Here is a 24,782-nt window from a genome sequence, read left to right on the forward strand (position 1 = left end):
TGGGACTGGATGCCATGATCTTCATTTTCTGACTATTGAGCTTTAAGCCAACTTTTTCACTCTCCTCTTTCACTTTCATCAAGAGGCTTTTTAGTTCCTCTTCACTTTCTGCCATAAGGGTGGTGTCATCTGCATATCTGAGGTTATTGATATTTCTGCCTCATATCTTCCAATTTCCTTCATCCCTTAAATGCCATGAGCTCTTTCTATACACAAAGTAAGGCCAGATTACTTGGCTCATTTTGGAGTTTGATGGAAGATCCATCTGAGACTGGAGAATCTCATAAATATGTACACATGAATGGGTATTCTCCTAAACCTCCTTTTCTTAAAATGGGATTCGGGGTGGCACAATAAAGTCCATGTTTTATGCCATTTCCCTGTATTACTCTAATTATATATACTTTTTTGTATAGATGTAGTATTTATCAAGTTTTATAGAGTATATGAGTACTGCCCATTATAAAAAGGTCTTTTATTCTTTTTATTTTTAAGTGTTAAATTCCTAACCACAGGTATTTCTTGTGGTGTTTTTGTAATGAATAATAGAAATAACCTTAAATTCAATAAGGATTGTTGTTGTTCAGTCGCTCAGTCGTGTCTGACTCTTTGTGACCCCACGGACTGTAACCCACCAGGCTCCTCTCTCCATGGGACTCTCCTAGCAAGAATACTGGAGTGGGTTGCCATTTCCTTCTCCAGTGTAAGGATTAGAACGCAGAAAACTTAAGATCATTTCTCCATTATAAAAAGTACCAATAAAAATGCCAGAGAAAGGGAACTCAATCATTAACCAAAAAAGGCTCAGTCTAAAATAATGGATATTATTCATTTGCTAAAATCTTTCAGTTATATTGTTTTTATACAAAAAGTGTTACATTATTTTCACCTATGAATCTACTTGAAATCAGCTGAATTTTTCTTAGTGTTTGGAAATTTTCAAAAGGGGAATCTGTCCACAAATACGTTATTACCCAAACAAAACAACTGGGCATTCACTTTTACACCAAAAACTAAAATCCACTTAATCATCACTTAAGGAAAATTAAATTTAAAAATTTATAGGCAAGTTTGCCTTTGTATTACTATTTTTATATAACTGAATTTAATTGTCACATCAGGAAGAAGTATGACACAATAAAAATCCTATAAATGATAGAAACATCTATTTCTGAACTCCATGGAACAGAACCATATACATAGAAGTTACTAGTATACTGTATTCAGGATTATCCAATAACTATTCTTGAAAAAGCTGATGATTTATTGTTAAAAAGATTTTTTCCCAGGCCCTGACAGGAATAAGTCACATATAAAGCTCTGTCTCTATGACCTCAGTAGGTACCTAAAAGTAACTTTAAAGTTTTTTCTAAACATATGACCAATTGTATGACCAATTTTTCTAACTTCCATAGGAACAGGTCTTATTTTGAGCTTGGTTTTGACTTATTTTCTTGTTTTTTTTTTCCCAGGTGATTTCACTCTTTACTTTAGAGTTTGGTGAAACATAAGATTAGATTCATAATATTTGTACTATCATACTGAAGGCTCCATTGGTTATGAACACTTCACCAATATATTTCCAAGTTTGCTAACCCACTAGCAACGTATGGCTATAAGCACTGTATTTTATGACTTAGAAATGATGGTTTTAACAACTTGCAGTTGTGATCTTTTATTTTACTATCTCATTTCTCTGCCTTATGTCCCCATAGATCACACACACATAATGCAACATATAATAAGTGAATATGTGATATTCACAGATTGCTGCCATATGTTCTTTTAGCTATCTGCCAGCCTCCCTGTAAGAATGGTGGTCACTGCATGAGAAATAATGTGTTCGTCTGTCCTGAAGGATACACTGGTAGGAGATGCCAAAAAAGTAAGACACTACTAAATATGTTTGCCAGCTACAGGTAAAGCAAACATATGAATAGCAAAGCTATTGATATTTAAGGACTAATACTTCATCCCTTTATCTCCAGGTATCTGTGTTCCCATGTGCATTAATGGAGGAAAGCTTGTGGGACCAAGCCTTTGCTCTTGTCCTTCTGGCTGACAGGGAAACAGTGCAACACATGTAAGGGAAATGCCCTTAAAACGCTAAAGTCCACATGGGAACGTAAAGCAGGACTTCAAAGAGCATGTTCCTTGTTTTTTGTTTCCTTGCTTTTATTTTTTCTTATTTAGTCCTACTTTAGAATTTATCTTTTTTTTTTTTTTTAGAATTAATCTTTTTATTTCACTCTTCTTCCATTTCCCAGTGCAAAGCAATCCTCCTTCCATTGGTTTATTACTGGACTTGCCTAAACTTCTAAATCAAAAAGGTCCTAATTTCATATTACAAAATATGTATAAGTCTTCCTAGGAAATTCAGTTAGCATCAGTTGCATCAGTGTTTCAACTTTAAAACTGTTTTCCATAAATGTCTCTTGGAATGTTAACATCAAACTCCTCTGCCTTATATCAAAATAAATCACTTAATTAAAAAAAATATATATCTTTTAAAAATAGAGTAAAATGCCAGTTCCTCTGAACTCTTTCTTTCTAATTAGCAGAGGTACAGGGTATCCTGTATTTTCCAGTCTAGCCAATACAGTTGCCAGGATAAATGACATGTATTTAAGTCTTGGTTTCAGTTATAAGTAGGAGTCAGGGGAAGTTTTTAAAAAAATTACTGATTTCTTGGCCCTGTCTCAGACCAGTTCAGAACCTGAGAGGTTTTATTGCTTTCAATCTAGTTTTTGAGATGATGGCAGTTCTCATTCAAATGTTTCATTTTTTCCATAAAAGTCTAACAATGGGAAAAAGGTAAGGGGAAAAATTCTTTAATCATTGATGTTTTAACTGTTTCTCTTTTTTCTTTAATGAAAATTGTTGTGGCTTATGGTAGGATTTGACTAGTAAATTAAGTTTTAAACTTATTTGTATTTCCATTTGCAGCAATCTGCTTTCAGAAATGTAAAAATGGTGGTGAATGTATCGCTCCCTGCATATGCCATTGTCCTACCACACGGGCAGGAGCACAGTGTCAAACACCTAAGCCTACACAACTCACTTTCTACTCTGTGTTCTGAATTTGAATCTATTCTAATTATTAAATAAAGTATAGCTTTAAGAGAAATATATATAGAAAAATAAATCCCAGTATGCTGATTCATTAAAGTTTTAGAAATGGAGGGATGTCTTATCCATTTCTATACCTATTTAAAAAGGAATGTAGGGTATGTTATATTAATGTTTTGTGTAACTTAGAAAGATCCAAAGTATAATCTGTGGGGTGTCAGTGAATTCCTCTTAGGTGGACTTAAGAATTTTTTAAGAATTTTTTGTTTTTCATTTTAAAAGATCTTTCTTTTTCTTCTAGTTTTATTGCAATATAATTGACATTCTGCACTGTATAAGGTGTACAACATAATGATTTTACTTACATATATCATGAAATGATTACCACAATGTTTAGTGAATATTCATCTCATATAGGTACATTAAAGAATTTTTTTAAAAAGTATCTTTCCCTTGTGATGAGAACTTTTACTCTCTTTTTTTTTAAAATAAAAAACCAAAAACCTGATTTTATTTATTTTTTTTGAATTTTAATTTAAAAAATTATACATGTGTTCCCCATCCTGAACCCTCCTCCCTCCTCCATCCCCATACCATCCCTCTGGGTCGTCCCAGTGCACCAGCCCCAAGCATCCAGCATTGTGCATTGAACCTGGACTGGCATCTCGTTTCATACATGACATTTCACATGTTTCAATGCCATTCTCCCAAATCTTCCCACCCTCTCCCTCTCCCACAGAGTCCATAAGCCTGTTCTATACATCAGTGTCTCTTTTGCTGTCTCGTATACAGGGTTATTGTTACCATCTTTCTAAATTCTATATATATGCGTTAGTATACTGTATTGGTGTTTGTCCTTCTGGCTTACTTCACTCTGTATAATAGGCTCCAGTTTCATCCACCTCATTAGAACTGATTCAAATGTATTCTTTTTAATGGCTGAGTAATACTCCATTGTGTATATGTCTTTTGTATATAATGTACAGTGGTAATTATATTTATCATGTTGTACATTTCATCCCCAGTAGTTATTTAACTAGAAGTTTGTAACTTTTGACTGCTTTCCTCCAAGGGAGAATTAGATGAAGAAGGTTTTAATATATAGTTTAAATATTTTTCTATATTATAGGGTAGATATATATCTATCATGGAAATCAGAGAAAATATGAAAAATTTTTTAAAAATAAATCTCTCCAAATTCCTTCACCCAGAACTAGTTTATGCCTTGATTTTCTCATCTTAGCTATTTCCACTTTTAGTTATAAATTTTTATATAGATGGGATTTCATGTTAAAGAGAAAAATCAAATTTTATGCAATTTTGAAATTTATGTAAACTTGAAATAACATCTTAAAATATTAACAAATATTGACTTAATGGGAAAAACAGAAAATCTCCTCAAAGTACTTTCAAATGTTCAATAACTACATAATATAAAAACTAGTAATGCAAATGTATTATAAACTGAAATTATACAATTGTAAAATGACTGTATTTTTTTACTAAAAATACCTGCTCTGCTTTTCAGTATGCTTGAACCACACTCATTTCCATTTGTCAGAGATTCTGCATATAATTTTTATGACTCTTAGAGTTTATTTTATTATTAATCACTATTCACTTCTCAATCTAGTAAAATATTTTCAAAGAAATCATTAAGTGCTAGTACTTATGTAAGAAATATGTGCTCAAAAGTCAGTAGTTCACATTGAAAGTCAGATGTGATAAAATGCTATAAAAAGGAACACTCAACCTCGATTTGGCCTACTCATTCTGGGAGGGGCTGTGTGGACCATGAGAGAATGATGAGATGCTAAAAGCACGTGAATGTGAAAATACGCTCCAGTGCTTGTGAACTCAGGTACTTGAGCACAGTCTGAAGACGTGCACCCTGCTTTTGCACCTTGTAGCTTCTGTGTGAGTTTTTAAAAGTCCCCTTCCTCAAAAATGCTTTACTTCTGTCTGTCTGGAAACTGTCTAAATACTGATGATGTTATTTATACAAGTTGTTTTACTGCCATCTTCTGGAAAAATTGTAATAAATATTAAGTCTATGATGTCTGTGATATGAACAGTGTTTAGTTAGCTGTGGAACCTCATCCTTTACACAACCTGCTCAGCTGTACACAATAGCTCTGATAAAAACATATCTTTCAATGTTGCATTTATACTAGAGGGAGTATTATTCTTATATATGCAAGCTTCAAATATGAGCTATTTAAACAGATACTTCTCCCGTGAAAAATAACTGTATTGTATATAATTTTACATTATGCCTATATTTAGTCAGTATTACTTAAAAGTGTTTCAGAGTCCTTAGAAACATAATTTTAAATGATATATTAAATTCCATAATATAAATACTATAATTCACTTGACCTTTCCTCTCATGTTGAACATTTCTGTTATTTACAAACTGCTACTATTATAAGAATTTTTCTCTATAGGTGGGTAGGTAGGTAAATGATGGAGGAAAAAAAAGACAAAAGATAAACAGATATTGAAATAGATATAGGTATTTTAAAGCTGCATAGGAAGAGATTTTAAAGAAGAAATTTCTAGTACAGATAATATGAAAATCTTTAGGAAGCTTCCAATAGAGTGGTTTCACATTAAACTTCCATTGAAGTGAAGTGAAGTCGCTCAGTTGTGTCCGACTCTTTGTGACCCAATGGACTGTAGCCTACCAGGCTCCTCTGTCCATGGGATTCTCTAGGCAAGAATACTGGAGTGGGTTGCCATTCCCTTCTCCAGGGGATCTTGCCGACCCAGGGATCGAACCCTGGTCTCCCACATTGGAGGCAGACACTTTAAATCTCTGAGCCACCAGGGAAGCCTTCCATCAGTAGTACATAAAACTTCCATCAATAGTACATAAAATTGTCTGTTTTTCCATATGTTGGTCAGTACTGAGTTGCCCCTTTTAAATTTTTGCTAAAAAAGTTTTACTAAAAAGCAAATTATGAATGCTGATTTGAATCTCCTCTCTAAAGAAAACAAAAAGATCTGTTTTAAATACTTTAAAATATAGCCAATGAAAATGTTTGCTTTAATAATATTGATATCTTTATGAAATAGTAAAACTGTTGTGTTGTGTTGCACACTGGTTGCAGAAATATAGTAGTGCAATTGGTCATTCATTGATTCTTACGACTATTTTATAGCCAAGTTGCTGAATGGCTTCAGGCCTTTGGAATTGTCTGAAGCATTTGTGTTAAAAGACAGTAACTGTAAAAACTTGTGTATTACAGCAATTTGCAATCAAAATGTCTTTATGGAGGCATATGTGTACTCCCCAACATATGTTCTTGCCGCACTGGATATTCTGGAGTCAAATGTGAAAAGAAAATACAGGTATTTTACAGTTTAAACAAAGATTGTATTAGATATTGACACCTGCCATCAACTGGGATATTCAGTTGATAGATACAGTAATTTATACCTGTTAATGCTTTTTGTTCTTTTACTTCTAAAATAGAAAATATACAAGATTTTACTGTTTTCCTCTAAAACTAGATATCGTATCATTTTTGTGTCATTATAGAGTTATCTTGTAGAATTTTCATGTGCGCTTATGGAATTTCAGTGTGTAGATAACAACCATCAAACATTATATAATATTTCATGACACCAGAGCTGAAAGAGAGCAAGTATCTCACAATATAGATTTAAGACACCAATAATTTATATTTGGTCAAATACTAGTTAAAAAGACCACCTTCGCCCTTTAAAAAAATTTTACCACCTTTACATCAGGGAATCACTACTTCATTGATGGGGGGAGGCGTGTTTCTAAACATGTTCAGCGGATCATATGCCACTGAAGCATTGAATATCCTCATTCTTTTCCTTGATAATAGTTCTCTCTCTTCATTTGTCTGCAAGCATGCTAAGTCACTTCAGTCCTGTCTGGCTCTTTGCAAACATGGACTGTAGCCTGCCAGGCTCCTCTGACCACGAGATTTCTCAGGCAAGAATACTGGAGTGGGTCGCCGTGCCCTCCTCCAGGGGACCTTCCCAACTCAGGGATGCAACTCACATCTCTTGTGTCTTCTGCATTGGTAGGCAGGTTCTGAAAAACTAGCACCACCTGGGAAGCCCCTCTCTTCATTTACTTGATGTATGTTCAGTTGTGTCCTGCTCTTTGTGACTCTGTGGACTATAGCCTGCCAGGCTCCTCTGTCCATGGGATTTTCCAGGCAAAAATAACTGGAGTAGGTTGCCAAAAAACTATTTCAGAGAAAACAATTTTAAAAACTCTTCATATCATTAGAATTAGGATTTATTTGTATTTTGAAAATCAAGAAAGCAATAAGACTTTCTTGCAGTTTCTGAAGCTGTACCCCCCCCATGTGAACTATAAAGCCAGTGCTATGTAAACATCTATTTTAAAAGTTTCTATGATTGTATCAGCACTAGTAAAATGAAATTGAATTTTTTAGGCCTCCAATTTTAAATTTCTAAATATCATCAGCCAACGTATTTTTTCAGTCCTGATTCCTACACAATCACAATTGCAGCAGAACTCTCCAAAAATTTCTTAATCTATTGGTTTAGTTGCTAAGTTGTGTCTGACTCTTGTGACCCCACAGACTGTAGCCTGCCAGGCTCCTCTGTCCATGGGATTCTCCAAGCAAGAATACTGGAGTGGGTTGCCATTTCCTTCTCCAGGGGATCTTCGCGACCCAGGGATAGAACCCGGGTCTCCTGCACTGCAGGCAGATTCTTTTATCAACTGAGCTACTATCTATTTGATTTCCTTTTAAAAAGCAATTATATGCTATTTAACACTTCAAAAAATCCAAGGGTCTTGAATATCAGAGTACTCTGGAGTATATTATATTTTGAAAAATGATAAGGAATTTTATTCCTGAAGATACTGAATGAGACTGGCTTGGTGGCAAAGTGGATATGTATATATGTCTTTCTCCTAGCACTGGTGTTCCTTATGGAAGTTCCTCATCATGGTGTTCCTCATCTCCGTTTTGAGAAAAACAAGATCGGAATAGTATTATGGTTTGAAAACTAGAAAACAAAAGTTACTGAGTATTTGATCAGCTATTATTGAGAAAAATAAATATTTTAATATAAAAGTTTGAGTTAAGGCAGTCTGAATATACTTTATTTGAGATTTTTTTATGGCACAGAAAACCCTATGACCTCAAAAGCTTTCAAGTCCACTTTGACATACTAAACTACTTCTCTATGTTCTATTTTTATGTACTTCTTTACTATCCAAATCCTTCCTCATATGACTACTAGCAGATCATCATCCCCATTTATGTTTCTGAGATCCATCTCGAACCATATTAAGGAAAGAAAAAACACGAGGTCATGGGGCAAATGAAACAAAAAGAGTTAGCTCAAGGACCACATGTCCTGCTCTGTTGTAACCTGCTCTCCCAAGCTCTTATGGGTTGCTAGAATTTCAATGAAAGAGACAAAGAATTACTAGCTAGAAAGAAGACATGGAGAAAGAGGAAATGGGGAAGGGAGGTGCTAGAGAGGGTAGTTTGATGAACAGCTTTGAGAGATTTCATAACCTGCTGCCTAACTGCTAAGTGTATTTCTTACATCCCTGCCACTTGTTTGCTCTGTGACCTTGGGCAAGGTATTACACCCCACCCTGAGCCTTAATTGTTTTCATCTGTAATATGGAGCTTATATGGGGTTGTCATAGGATTAAATATGTTAAAATATGTGAAGTACCTAGAACAGTGCCTGGCATGTAGAAAACACTATGTAAGTTTGTTGGTGGTTACACTGAATAGAGGAATAGAGAGAGGTGGAGAAAGAAAAGGATGGACAAAGAGACCTGAGAGGAAATTTTGCAATACATGAATGTCAAAAGTCTTTTCCTAGAGAATATAAAAATACTTATTTGGTTTTATGGAGCATGGATATTTCTTGAATATAACCCTTTACCAAGATGGAATCATATATAATTGTATGCAAGCTCCATTAAGTCACAAGTATTTTGACATTTAAATATGATCTTGATTAGATCTCAATTTTATGAGAGCAGTTCTTAGTCTCTAATGCTTTATGTCAGGAGGAAGAAGGCAGCAAATAATGAGTCAGAATTACCTAGTTTTCTAATATTCTTTGAAACTTGATTTCCCTCTTTCTACTGCAGGTCAAATACCATTGAGTAATATCAAGTATAAGAATGGACATTTTTATTCAGAAGAAGTTGAAGTTAACTATTAATACTTGAAGTTTATTTGAACATCATTCTTAAAGCTCTTTTAAAGGTTGAAGAAACTAATAAAAACAGACTGGTCTTAGTTGTCATTGTTAGAGAAAAGGAAAGGAGAAATCCAGATAATCAAATTTTTACTTTGACGTGATTTGTTATTAACATATTGAAATGATGTTTTTGACAGTCACAATATTTAATAAACTGAATGTTTTCCCTGTCTTTACTGTGACAGTGTCTTTATCATGTGGGACCAGTCAGCATCACAGAAGGCATCTGAAGTATCCAGATATACAGTCTTAATGCAAAATTAGGAACTCTCAGGACTGCTGGAAGAGCCTTAGTGGGGATGGGGGAGGCTAGGGAAGAGGTCAGGAAAGCAGCTGCTGAAGGTCAGAGAAATTGAGAATGAAGATGTCACTTTAATTCCAAGCATCTAACAGCAAACACCTTTGAAGAAATAATGGCTTCCTATTCATGCCCAGCTTCTAACTCTCTGGAAGGCTCTTTTCATTGGTGAACTCTAACCCAGAACCACGCAGAGAAGGGGTTCTGGAAAATGTGCTCCTATCCTTAGGAGGAAGTGACAGTGATGCCAAGGGAACAAAAGTGAGCTCACACGGGACATATTGAAAGCTCTGCATCTTACTCCTTTGGACTATATTCTGGAGGTAAAGTTATTACTTTTCAGTGATAAAAAACCATGTTTAGTTTGGTCTGTTTATTTTTCATCTCTACTCTTTCTGCTGCTCTGACGTGTACAATTTCTGGAGAGCGGGGAAGAAATAATGGAGTTTGGAGTTTTAAAAGACTCATTTGGTCACTGTGTTTTCTGTGAAAAGGTCTTTTATTCATCCATTCTTTTCGGTACCATCATCTATTTTGATGCAGAAATGAAAGAAACTGTCACAAAATCAAATCCGCCTATAAATATCAAAAGAGATTTGAATACTTCATAAAAGAAAATTAGATTGACATGATTGTTAAAGAAGTGGGAATGTCAACAAAGAATATATAAATAACTGAAAGCTCTATTTCAGAGATGCAAATAATTATACATTAACTAGAGTTATAACACTTCTTTTTCTCTATTATATTTGACCTCAAACTTCATTATCTTTTTTAAAAAACATTTTATTTTAATTTGAACATGCCTATTAAATCATATGAGTTTACAAAACTCATTTTGTTTTTTTAAATGGAAAGACTAAGCATTCCTAGGCCATGTCTAAAATTACAAGACAAAGTAATACATTGTTAGAATAAAATTATTGCCTAACTTTGATAAGAATCTATGCATTCAGTGTCAGAATTAAGGAGATTTTATCATTTCATCTTTGCTGAAAGATAAAGAATCATTTAAGAGAATATAACATGTTTTACTATGTCTTATTTTATTACCAATAATATAGAAATACAAATGCAAAATAAACCTTTAATAATTTATATGTGGTTAAATTTGTAATCTGTTGTGAAAATAAGTGCTAGAAAGAAAAAAGTAGATGAGAGTGAATAATTTTTTAGTTAATAACTAGAATTAAATTCCTATAGAAGCTGTCATAATGAAATAGCTATAATTTTTATATCTGCTTCTGCCTTCTTTGCTCAGTATACAGTATTGCAATTTTATTAGTAACTTACTAAGCTGATCTTCAATGTATATTTTTTATAGTTAAAAAGTTATAATAGCTCAAGTATTTATCCTGAAATGTCTAAACCAGGATTTTAAAATCTTTATAAACATTTTCTAGATCCACACCAAGACTCTCAAGCTGCAATTAAAATATTAATCAGTAGACTATGCATTTATAATAGATTTAATGGACCTATATAGGCTAATAATGAAGAAATGCTATGGTTTACAGCTTACAGATTTTATATAAAAGCATTCCTTATGAAAGCTAATGACTCATGCAAATAGAAGTAATTTTCAGAAATATAATGTGAACTTTGAAAAGCAAGTAATTTGATAAATTTATGAAGAAGTAATTTAAGTTTTTCTTATTTCTTGGTTATATTTTCACATCTATTAACTTGAAAAATCTTTTATCCAAAATCTATTTGGAGAATATTTTGAAGATAATGTGTTTGAGAATTTAGGCAAAAGTACTTCAACATGTGTAAGTTCCAGTGTTTATGTTATCTTCTAAAAATGAATTCTGATCTTAAACATTGTTTAATATGCTTGGCTATTTTGTGTTTATTCGTGTTAACATTTAAATGAAATATATGAATTATCAAATATTCTTAACCTTTCTTTGACCCTCTAGAATTGGGGAGACCTGGGTTTTAATTCAACCCCAAATCTTCATGCCATCTTTTCCCAGTTATGTGGCCTTGCACAAAGAGCTTCTATATTTAATTCCTTCATTTGTAAGATAGGGATAAATAATTCTCATTTCAGAGATTAGTGGATAATTTTTAATTTAAAATGAGATAATTATAATTTTTCACAATGTCACCTAATAAATGCCCAATATATGAGTGTTATTATATGTTGCTAAAAACGAATTAGTGGAACCACTAGGCTGAGGAAAAGATGACAGACTCCTCTATTTGGGTTTTAGGTTTTCCAATGATTATTGTATATTGGTGTTTCTTGTTTCTGACTAAAGAGTTTACTTTTAAAAAGCACTGATTAAACAATATGTGAGTCAAAAGCAAGGTAAAATAAGGGGATGTAAATTTTCAATCAACTCTGGCATACAGTTATTTAAAATTGAGGACAGTCTTGTCCATCAATGTGAAAACCAACTAACCTCAGCTGTCAATCTTTTAAAAATGTTGTAACTGCCAGATGGAATTAGCAGAGTTTCACCTGCAGATGGTGCTAGATCCTCAGTTCCCAGATACCACACACGCAATGCAAGATGACCACTGGGTAAGACAGCTTATTAAACATTTAATGCAGACATGATATCTTTCAAAAATAAATTTCTTTGCTAACACAGTATCGGTCTTTCTTATGAAAAGATCATCTGTTACACCTGGTGATTAATCAATAATTTCAGCCACTTGGCTGACTGCAGTTAACAATTCCCATTGTGCTAGTAAAGGATGAATTGCATTTGAAGATTTAGTGACCATCTATATGAGATTTAAATTGCTGTGAGAATTATTAGGGTAAGCAGAAAACCTTTGTTTTTCATATGTACATTGAACTTGGAAAAGTCTAGAAATGCAAACAGTCAGTACTTTCAGGTATTTCAAAGTTATAATGTTTTCTCCTATTATTGACAAATAATCATAAGTCCCATATGTGGTACACCCTGAGAGAAAAAAAGGCTTTGTAAAGGATGATGGTTTTCTGAATATACTCCTTCTTGGCACTATAATTTTATCTGAAGTAAGCAGGTTCCCCCCAGCTATATGTCTTACATATGACAATACCTGGAAAGTCTTTGACTTGAGAGACTAGAAACTTGAGAAAAGTATTAAGACTTACTGGACAAAAACAGTACAGTGAAAGTAATTCCACTTTATTTCCCAACTCCCTCAGGCAGCAAGATAAATAGATCATATACTATACATACATATATAGTAGACTCTGATATCAAACTTAAATCTTGCTCACCAAGTAACTGTGGCCCTTGCTAATGTGACCAAGAGATACTGTTAGGATCTAGTTTTGATTCTCATTCTAAGATCTCGAGATCTTCATCTGCATTTTCTTTACTGCTTTGGTTCAATTCTGCCTGAGCTGAGATGTTCTCTCTTGGTTGAGGGCTCTGATTATGAATCAAAGGAAATTCTTAGAGTTTGTGTTTCCATGCCTCCAAGTTGTGTTTTTAGCCATCAAGACCTGTCAATGTTTGGCAAAAACCACTACAATATTGTAAAGTAATTAGCCTCCAATTAAAATACATAAATTAAAAAAAAAGACCTGCCATTCTTTTCTAAGGACGATCTTGATGATATCCCCTTCGTTAGTTTATGGAGACGGCAGCTTCAAGGTGCTTCATCTATGAAGCAACCCCTTTGTTGCCATATCAGTGTCCTCTGCTGATGCACTCTCACTGATAACTTGCAATTTCTGAGGACTCCAGAAATAAACAGGACTTTTTTTCAAATTCTTTTTTGTGACAACAGTCAATTCTTCCTTTGGAGCTGACCTGAAATCTATCTCCCCATATTAAAGATTCAAGCCATTTTCAGTGTAAAGTCATCATCAATGCACCCTGCCTGCAGCATTACAAGTGAAATAAATAAAGCATCAGAAATGCTATGGATAGTCTGACCCCTTCATTTTCTACACAGTGGCCTGCAAAGAAGAGTAGAATGGTTCAAACCAAGAAAAAAACATAAAGCAGTAGCAGAACTTCGTAAAAAAAACCAAAACTGGGGCACCTTCTCATAGCGTTTGTATCATGTCTCACATGAGTGATAGAAAAATATTTTAGTTTTCTTTTTCTCCCCAGAAAAGAAGAAACAGCTGTAGGAAATGGAAATTGACCTTACCAGAAATAAAACTTGAATTGCTCATTTTGAGGGTTGGCATACGGCTGTGTGCTTGGCTCTGCAGAGCAAGAGTGGGATTTTTCTAGAGCCATATGGTTGGAGTCAAGAAGGGCAATGAGTTAAAGCAGACAGAAGGCAGTTTATGGGTAATGATGAAGTCCTGAAGCATAATATATTCTAAAATGTTTCCAATATTAGATTTACATTGAAAAGGAGGGGGCTGCCAGGAGATGCACTGAGGTGTTTTTCTCCTGAAATGAGAAAACAAGGATCCCAGACTGTACTACCTGTCAGCTCTGCTTAGATGACCTTACCTTCCAGTCGCTGTTAAACCAAATGATTAAGAGAAATGTCCTGTTTCTAATTGTTTGAACATCATGATAGTCTTCCAAACCAGTATCTATTGAGTTTCCACTGAAACAGAAAATTCCTTCATTAACCCATACAGGCAGGTTGATAACAGGCTCTGCCAGTCTATATTACTCAGCCCTAACTAACCTAGTGAGACAACTGACTAGAAAGGGAGTTGTTTCATTCCCCATTCCTCAGGGAAAACTAAACTGACAAGCATGGTTGAAACCATGATGGATAAGCAGTTTGTAACTTCTGACAGAATTCTCGTGCTGAAAATACATATGTGAGATTTTAACTAATTAGGCCTCAAGCTCTTTGTAAAAGCCACATTGCAATTAATTAAGATGCTACTCATTATTTTTCAAAAAGCAAATTCTTTATCATAATTCACAAAAGTGTCAGAGAAGAGTAAACATTATAACACTACCATATTATTATTTTTAATGCTAAAATAGATAAAATATTTAAGACGAACTCTGTTATTTTTAAGCTGTTCATTTGACTTGAAATTGACATATTGTTATGAATACTTTAGCCAACATGTAATTATAATTGAGTTAAATGAAAATTAAAATCAAGATTTGTAATATTTTATCGAGATCCAAATTTAAAGAATTATCACATCCACTTTTAAGAGCAGTGCTACAAAACGGGACCTGTCAGTGGAAATCTTGAGAGATACAGCCAATTAAGAGAATACATAAAAATTTTAAATAATAACCTCTGATATACTACTCTTTGAATAACAATATTTTAAGTGACATCAATAAAGTTATTACATATTCAGCTATGAAATTTCTATAGACCATATGAAACAGTAAGTCATGCAGAACTTAATCTTACATCTTTGAAAGATGGCTATGTTATATTAAATGAAAAATATGAAAAGGCAAACTTTTAGACAATCCTACTGCTGCTGCTGCTAAGTCACTTCAGTCGTGTCTGACTCTGTGCGACCCCATAGACGGCAGCCCACCAGGCTCCCCCGTCCCTGGGATTCTCCAGGCAAGAACACTGGAGTGGGTTGCCATTTCCTTCTCCAATGCATGAAAGTGAAAAGGGAAAGTGAAGTCGCTCACTCGTGTCAGACACTTAGCAACCCCATGGACCGCAGCCTACCAGGCTCCTCCATCCATGGGATTTTCCAGGCAAGAGTACTGGAGTGGGGTGCCATTGCCTTCTCCAGACAATCCTACTACACTCATTTTAAAATGTGTTTGCATGCACATATGTTTTTAATAACAAAATTTCTATGAAGACATATACTTTTTTTTTTTAATTGGTTACCTTAAGAAAATATGATTAGGAGCTGAGGAATGATTTATATAGATGTTACTTATTACTTCTTATATATATTTGTACCATCTGCTTAGAATTTTTTAGTGATCTTAATTTTGTAATGTATACTTTTGCAGAATCTTCAATTAGCTTCAAACAATGCTGCTCTCTTGAAATACCAAGTAAGAGACATTCAGAATAATATGAATTGAAAATCAAAGGATGACTGCAGTTTATCTTAACTGAAAAGGGGCAATTAAAATTAATTAAAAATTTAATATGTTATTTTAGAAAATTTCAGTTGTGGTACTTTTTTCAGAGTAAAAAATTTTCCTAACTCATTATTGCATATGGATTAAAGTTGTAAACAGTTGTATTTAAATTAAGGAGAATGGTTTACAGTCCTCTGAGTATTATCATAAGATTAAAATGAATTGCTCAGAATTTTCAGCTGAGGCCAAACTGGACAGCTAATCAGTCATAAGCTAATGTTATTAGCTTGATTCTTGTTATGAAACTGTCTTCTGATAATACCAGGCAAGTGGGTGGGCAGAAAAAAAAAAAAAACCTCCATATAAAAACGATGGAACCAAGTTCTTTTGTTTGCAATAGTTCTAACATTTAGAGATCACATTTATAGCAAACACTTGAGTTTACTACTTGAATAATTCAAGTAAAAAGCTTACATGTGCTTAAATTCATGGGACCAAAAATCCACAAAGTATATTTTCTACTTATAAGTTTGTTACAGAAAATGACGACTATCTTTCTTTTTGAAAAAATATGTGATATTTGATACATACAAAAGAAAATGGCACTGTATCTCTGAAGTGATAAAGAATACCAAAATGGACACCTACAACTCAATCAATTCAGAAATATGCCAATGACAAAAGAGTTGCACCTATTTCTGTTCTCCTTTTATAATCTTGCTTCTCCCCACTCCAAATTATTGTCCTGTATTTTGTGTTCATAACCTGTGTTGTACATGCATGCTAAGTCGCTTCAGTCGTGTCCAACTCTTTGAGACTCCATGGACTATAGCCTGTCAGGCTCCTCTGTCCATAGAATTCTCCAGGTAAGAATTCTGGAGTGGGTTGCCATGCCCTCCTCCAGGGGATCTTCCCAACTCAGGGACTGAACTTGCATCTCTTATGTCTCCTGCATTGGCATCTGGGTTCTTTACCACTAGCACCATATCAGGCAACCTTTAAGACAATGACCACCACTTCCTGATACTAATACCCTTATGTGATCCCTTTCTTTTGAGGGTATGCTGAACTTAGTGATTCATTTGTAACCAACAGAATATGATAGAAGGAATGACTATCACTTCTAAAATTAGGTTATAAGATACCTAACTTCTCTCCCTACTTTCATATCCCCTTTCCCTTCTCTCTCTCTCTCCCACTCTCCTCATTTTCCCTCTCTTCATCTCTGAGAAAAGCCAGTTACCATGCTACCAGTTTGCCCATAAGAAGGCCTATATAGCAATGAACTGAGGGAAGCCTCCAGCCAACCCAGGAAGAGCGGAGGCCAACAACCCAGGAGGAACTGAATCTTGATAAAAACCACAAGAGTGATTTTTGAGTGGATCATCCCCAGGTCAAACCTTGAGATGACACCATCATCCTGACTGAAACCTCAAAAGACACCATGAGCCAAAGCACTTAAACCACACCTGAATTCCTGACCCACAGGTAATGTGATATAAGAAAATCATGTTTTCTGAGTCACCATTTTTTGGAATAACTTGTTAGATAACAAATGTTTATCCTCACCTTTATAAAGTTTTGATACAGAGCAAAAAGTTTATTAATTTCTGTTAAATCCAAACTTTAAACTGTTTTTTTTTTTCTATTCTTCATCTTGTGAATTTATTATCTGCCTAATCTTCTATAATTTAGAAAGGTACTGAAATTTTTTTTTTCCTTTTTTGTATTGGCTTAGTTCTTCTTGTAATTTTATCAAATTTCCCTTTATATACTTGAGGCCATTAAATTAGATGCCTAGACGTTTCTAGTATACCAGGCCTTTTCTTAGGTGGCATAACATACTGGTTAAGTGGATGGACTCTGGGGACAAACTGGCTTCTGCATTTGAACCCTAATCTTATTCCTTACAAGCCATGATCTGAAGCAAATTATTTAACCTCCATCCCTTCATTTCCTCATCTAAAAAAAAAAAGGAAATATAAATAATATCTATCTGTTGGATTTAAATGTAGTTTAAACAAGTTGATACTTTTACACAGACAGCAATAGTTGACATAGAACTATTGGTAAATCACTATATGTTGTGACTTATTTATCCCTAATGCTCTTTGCTGAATGGTTATTAAAGGTTACCTAAAAATTATTTTGAAAGCTACTCATCTTTATTTAAATTTTCCTGAAAAAATATATTTATCTGGCTAATCATTTTCTACTGTACTTTCAACGCTTCTCTAGCCTTAAGTTTTATGTGTGCCTCTGGAATTCAATGCAAAGCTGATTTTTTTTTTTTTTTACTACTAGTCATTTTGCCTTTTAATTGGAGAAATTGTGTATCATGAATTACAAATATTTTGACTTATTTCTTATCATTTTGGTTTTTCCTAGGTGTTCCACTTCTGCTATTTTTTCTCTTTTCATACTTTCTTTTGGATTGATTGAGATGCTGTATTTGTTTGGATTTTGCTTCCTCTTTTCCCTTTAACTGGCCTGGGCATAATATATATTTTGATCTTTATGATTATTGCCTTTGAAATTCGCAGTTGAAAAACAAAATTTCACTCTCATTTCAAAAAATTTAACTTTTTCAACAGTTTAATTCCTGTCAGTCTCTTTCCAAGTTACATGCTATTGTTTAATTTTATCTTCCTTTATATTCTAATTTAGAAATTATTACTTTTATAAAGACAACATTTGATTAAGTTAAGTGTTTACTAATTTGCTTTCCATTCTTTCTTGCCTCTTGACCTTCATTTTGGAATCAACTTTTTTCTCCCAAAGCACATTCATTTACAAGTTCCTTTAGTAAATTTCTATTGATGGTAAATATTCTATTTTTATGTTAAAGTACTATTATGATTCCCTCTTACTTGAAAATAGTTGTGCTGGATACTTAATTCTGGTTTTATGGTTATTTTCCTTCTATTCACTGAAACTATTATTTCACTGTTTCTAAAATTTATCTTATCAACCTAATTATTGTTACTCTGTTTTATTCTGGTTCTTATCCTATTCTTCTTTTTTTATTTGTTCTGTAGTTTGACTACAAGGTGTCAAAATGTCATTTTATTTTTAATTTATACTGCTCAGTAAGTATTATATTTATTGTATCTATGGAATCATCCAATACCTACTCATAAGGTTGTTACAAGCATTAACTTAGTTAATGAAAGTCAAGTGCTGTGAACAGTACTTTGTACATAATTGATACCATGTCTGTGTTTTATTGTTACTGAATAATGATAACTTTTATTATCCTCTCCTTAATATTGCCCGCCACCACTGCCATTACTTGTATTCTTTCCTCTAGGACACCCATTAGGAATGTAAAGCACTTGTCCATTCCAGTCTAAATGTCAATTAACTAATCTTTCCTATTTTCCAAATCCTTGCTTCTATGTGCTGCTGGGTAATTTTGCAGATCTATCTCTGAATCACTAATTATCTTTTAGGTTTTGTCTAATCTGCTATTTCATCTGCAAGTGTTGCTGATTAGGCATTCTGTGCCTGACTCTGTACAGTGCACTTGATCTTTACAGTGTCCCACCTAGGCTCCTTCCCTATAGTTTCTGGTGGAGCCAGTACAAGGGGAGCCATCAGTAGCAGACCTAAGTTCAGGAGGAAGAGGAGGGAGATGTCAGGTACTGAGTCCCCTCTTGTCTCCCTGTGTTATCATAACACTTTCATTTTGAGAGAGTTAACATTTTACTTCGTTATGAAGCTGGGATATATTCTTGGTATATGAAAGGCACAAAAGGTATTTTTTCTTAAACGAATACTGAACTGCTTTCTTCTGAATCATGACAATTCCAAAATAACCAGGAAAAACAAATCATTTTGCATCATCTAAATATTACCATGCCCATAATCACTAAGTACTTTATGTGAAATTGCTTCAAGAATGTTAAAGATAAATAAGCAAATCCTTTTCCAATCTAAAGAAGAGAAGCAGAGCAATTCTCTTTAGATGTATCACATCTGGTAACAGAATGGGAATTGTTGAATGAAGATGGAGAATCTGATTACAAGAAAGAAAAAAAAAATGTTTAGAGATTTGGCATAATGTGATGTAAAGCTTTCAGAAAAGGAAAAACTAAAAACTGCCAAAAGGAATTTATGAGCTAACATGATTTTTTTTCCCATCTGAAATAAAAGACGATAATCATAAAAATGCTTTGCTACTTTTCCATATATTTTATTACTTATTTACATGCAACTACTACAACATTCAAGATTGCTGGGAGAAATATCAATAACCTCAGATATGCAGATGACACCACCCTTATGGCAGAAAGTGAAGAGGAACTAAAAAGCCTCTTGATGAAAGTGAAAGTGGAGAGTAAAAAAGTTGGCTTAAAGCTCAACATTCAGAAAACGAAGATCATGGCATCTGGTCCCATCACTTCATGGGAAATAGATGGGGAAACAGTGGAAACAGTGTCAGACTTTATTTTGGGGGGCTCCAAAATCACTGCAGATGGTGACTGCAGCCATGAAATTAAAAGATGCTTACTCCTTGGAAGGAACGTTATGACCAACCTAGACAGCATATTCAAAAGCAGATACATTACTTTGCCAACAAAGTTTCATCTAGTCAAGGCTATAGTTTTTCCTGTGGTCATGTATGGATGTGAGAGTTGGACTGTGAAGAAGGCTGAGCACCGAAGAATTGATGCTTTTGAACTGTGGTATTGGAGAAGACTCTTGAGAGTCCCTTGGACTGCAAGGAGATCCAACCAGTCCATTCTGAAGGAGATCAGCCCTGGGATTTCTTTGGAAGGAATGATGCTAAAGCTGAAACTCCAGTACCTTGGCCACCTCATGCGAAGAGTTGACTCATTGGAAAAGACTCTGATGATGGGAGGGATTGGGGGCAAGAGGAGAAGGGGACAACAGAGGATGAGATGGCTGGATGGCATTACTGACTCGATGGACGTGAGTCTGGGTGAACTCCAGGAGTTGGTGATGGACAGGGAGGCCTGGCGTGCTGCGATTCCTGGGGTCGCAAAGAGTCAGACATGACTGAGAGACCGATCTGATCTGATCTGATCTGACTACAACATTAATGGCATACATAACATAGAGAGATTGTGAGTTAACTTATAAATTTAAGAATAACAATTCTTAAAGAAACTACTTACATACTGTACACAAAAATCACTGCATTGGCACAAAAGTTCTTCACCCAATTTATATTTTAAAATTATTCCCTAACCAGCTAAATTTATAATAAACTTGAGAATGGGCAGTGCCATAGTCCACACTTATTTTCAGTTTCCCTGAAAAGTTCAGTGGACACGTGTGTATATCATTTCCAGAGCATCTTTTCTCATTCTCAACACCCCTACTTTGAGTTAGTAGCAGGAAATCTTAACCAAGACTCCCCAGTTCTATCCAATGATCATTTTACTAATGTTAACCTGTCAAAGTCTTGAACAAAGGTTCTTGAAACAGTGAATAACTAGGTCAATTTGGTCATTACAAAGCACCTCTAATAATTTTTGAGCTTCCAAAGATCAACAACCATCCACAGTTTACTCTTGAGCATTCCATCTGACCTAACTGTGCTTTTTAACCATCCTACAATGACAGAAATAAAATAGTTATGAACACTAGGATGACACCAGCTTGTCTTGATATCTGTGCACCCAGTTATTAGGTTGGAGAAGGCAATGGCACCCCACTCCAGTACTCTTGCATGGAAAATCCCATGGGCAGAGGAGCCTGGTAGGTTGCAGTCCATGGGGTCACTAAGAGTCGGACACGACTCAGCGACTTTACTTTCACTTTTCACTTTCATGCACTGGAGAAGGAAATGGCAACCCACTCCAGTGTTCTTGCCTGGAGAATCCCAGGGATGGGGGAGCCTGGTGGGCTGCCGTCTATGGGGTCGCACAGAGTCGGACACGACTGAAGCGATTTAGCAGCAGCAGCAGTTATTAGGTCTAGGATACTTTATTATCTGTATAAAGGAAACTATAATATTTCAGCACATATAAAACATGGCTCAACTACTAAATTATAAAACACTTAAATCAGGAAAAAGTCTAACGAGATCTGGTCTCTAACAATTCAAGAGTCTAGAAAGCACTGTTTTTCATGTTTTGGAGGTGGCAAACAAATCTGGCCTCAGAGAGTGTTCAGTTCAGTTCAGTTCAGTAGCTCAGTCGTGTCTAACTCTTTGTGACTTCATGAATCGCAGCACGCCAGGCCTCCCTGTCCATCACCAACTCCCAGAGTTCACTCAAACTCATGTTCATAGAGTCAGTTTATGCCATCCAGACATCTCATCCTCTGTCTTCCCCTTCTCCTCCTGCCCCCAATCCCTCCCAGCATCAGACTCTTTTCCAATGAGTCAACTCTTCGCATGAGGTGGCCAAAGTGCTGGAGTTTCAGCTTTACCATCAGTCCTTGCAATGAACACCCAGGACTGATCTCCTTTAGGATGGACTGGTTGGATCTCCTTGCAGTCCAAGGGACTCTTAAGAGTCTTCTCCAACACCATAGTTCAAAAGCATCAATTCTTCGGTGCTCAGCTTTCTTCACAGTCCAACTCTCACATCCATACATGACCACTGGAAAAACCATAGCCTTGACTAGACGGACCTTTGTTGGCAAAGTAATGTCTCTGCTTTTGAATATGCTATATAGGTTGGTCATAACTTTCCTTCCAAGGAGTGAGCGTTTTTTAATTTCATGGCTGCAATCACCATCTGCCGTGATTTTGGAGCCCCCCAAAATAAAGTCTGACACTGTTTCCACTTTTCCCCATCTATTTCCCATGAAGTGATGGGACCAGATGCCATGATCTTCGTTTTCTGAATGTTGAGCTTTGAGCCAACTTTTTCACTTTCCTCTTTCACTTTCATCAAGAGGCTTTTGAGTTCCTCTTCACTTTCTGCCATAAGGGTGGTGTCATCTGCATATCTGAGGTTGTTGATATTTCTCCTGGCAATCAGAGAGTGTTACATTTATCTAAAGAGAAATCCTAAATTCAAGAGGAAAGCGTCAGTGTACATGTCTTTATAAAAGATGACATTTAAATGAAAGTTTGCTTCTAACCTACAAGATGTACACTTTATGTCTTGAAGTGCTGAGGACTTGGCAAATATGAATACTTATAAAACCAAACCCAACATATTTCAACTCTATATAACTTGATAGAGTAAAACATGAAAGAGGAAATGTGAAACAGCACTCTCTGTGTTGCTGAAAGTTAGACAGGGAAAACAATGAACAAATGTATCTGTCTTGAAAAATGTATAACTAGACTCAGCAAACTAGATACTTTTTATCAATTATTAAGGATGCATGTAAAGGGAATTTTTCAGCATACTTTCCTTCTCCCCTCTGCCTTATAGTTTTAAAGGTTCTTTGTTCCTTTGATTTATTGTTCTGCTTGTGCATTCCAGCCCCAGAGTCATAGTTAGGGGACAGCTAAAATTAAGGGACTAAGGAATAGTCTGTCAATCTTTGCCCCTTGGGTAGAAGGCAGCTATACAGCAAATGAAAAATGAAACATCATTAAGAATAAATTGTAGGTTTTGAGTATGTTCCTTTATTCTCAAAATGGGTTTTCTTTTTTGAGAATCGTCTCTTTCCATTTGAACTGGCTTGTATTATAAGCTGATTGTGGCATTCTGTTTTTGTTTGAGTCTGCCCAGATGTTCCTTCCATTTACAGGGGAAAAAAAAATCTACTTCTAATACAAAGTTCTGTATTTTTAAGTCCCATCTGATGAGTTGAGTTTCAAAGTCCTAGAAAATTCTTCAGAAACTTGTGACTTTTTTCTTTTTAATCTGCACTTTGCTTTCTAATTTGAGAAGAGCTTTTGTTGACTTTTTTATTAAGCTTTAAAAGTTTTCTTGCATTTTGCTAATCAGCTAAGTTTCACATTTCAGAGTAGCATCTTCATGTTAAAAATTCTAATGTGACTGCTATTTAGTTTTGAAATATATGAATAGCCTTATTTTCACATTTTTGTTTGCACTGAATATTATCGCAGAAGGATAAGTTTCTCTGGAATAATATTTAATTATAAATATAGAATACCATATATAATTATGAACTATATCATATTTATAACATTATAATTATTTTAACATTTATAATTATTCATGGAAGGGAAGAGGAAAAGCTAAAACCTAGTCTTTTAATATCATTTTTAAAATCAATTAACTAAAATGCTAATTACATAACTCTAAGTTAAATCAAAACAATGGAGTTAATATATATATTTATTAAACCACTCAAAAGAGAATAAAACCAAAAGGAACAATGTGTCTATCACACATGATATATTTCTCACCCATTTTCATTTGAGGGGGAAAAACTGTTGGCAAAATCATGCCTTGGGTAGAAGAGAAGCTAGGTTTTATTAGCAAGTAGCCCAAAAAATGGAGTGGTAGGAAAGAATTTCTCAGGCCAGTTATCATAAGGAAATCATTGGGATCAAAGTCAGGAATTTGTGGAAGCTGTTTGCCCATATTTCAATATCCAAATATAGGGGGAATGAAACATCTTCAGGTAAGCCCTAGAAACTTGTGGAAGGCTAATGCCCAGACTCCTGACGTGGCAGGCAGAACTGTCCAAAGTAGGAAAAGGAGAATGAAGGCTCTCCGATAGTGCAGGCTCTCTGACGTAGTATGCCCTCCTTCAGATCTTGTCCAAATAGTCAGGTGTCCTCCTTCCTTTCCAGGTTTCTCTCTTCCTCCATCCTCTCAGGCTGAACTATTAATACTTGCAGCTGAGCTACTGAAAAACCACTGACTAACTTTTATAGGCCTTTTAATTTGGGCTCAAGTTTTATTTTCTTAATAGTAATTTACTACTCCTCCAGATAGCTTGAGTATCTGCATTTCTAGAGCCTTGTGCATATTTTCAATGTCTGTGGTGTCATACTCTATTTAATCATTAGCCTCATACACAGGAGATGATCAGAAAATGTCACGCGGATTCATGAAGGAATCAGCAGAGCGTTTTAACTATACTAAAACCGACACAAGATTTTTTAAAATTAGTACTTTTAAATAAGCACTTGGTTATTATGATAAATTAATGCTAATCTTTAGAGTATCACATTCTTTTTTCAGAAAACATATTATGTAACTTCTAGAAACTAGCTGTAATTTTTACAAGAAAAAATATAGGTGATTCTCATATTAACTTTTATTCATTCAAATGTTGTTATAGGTTTTTAAAAGAGGCAGGAT

The 24,782-nt window shown here is 34.8% G+C and overlaps 1 protein-coding gene across 1 annotated transcript in view; it reads left to right on the plus strand.

Annotated features, from left to right (window-relative positions):
• The window catches only part of VWDE (von Willebrand factor D and EGF domains), a 99,692-nt gene that overhangs the window by 56,683 nt on the left and 18,227 nt on the right, over positions 1-24,782 (plus strand). The window contains 5 exon segments of the mRNA XM_070368862.1: positions 1,790-1,885; positions 1,989-2,057; positions 2,060-2,083; positions 2,947-3,054; positions 6,332-6,423. Coding sequence (XP_070224963.1) covers positions 1,790-1,885; positions 1,989-2,057; positions 2,060-2,083; positions 2,947-3,054; positions 6,332-6,423 — 389 coding nt within the window.

Source organism: Bos mutus, chromosome 4 (genome assembly GCF_027580195.1).
Source record: "Bos mutus isolate GX-2022 chromosome 4, NWIPB_WYAK_1.1, whole genome shotgun sequence".
In the NCBI taxonomy this organism is placed as follows: Eukaryota; Metazoa; Chordata; class Mammalia; order Artiodactyla; family Bovidae; genus Bos; species Bos mutus.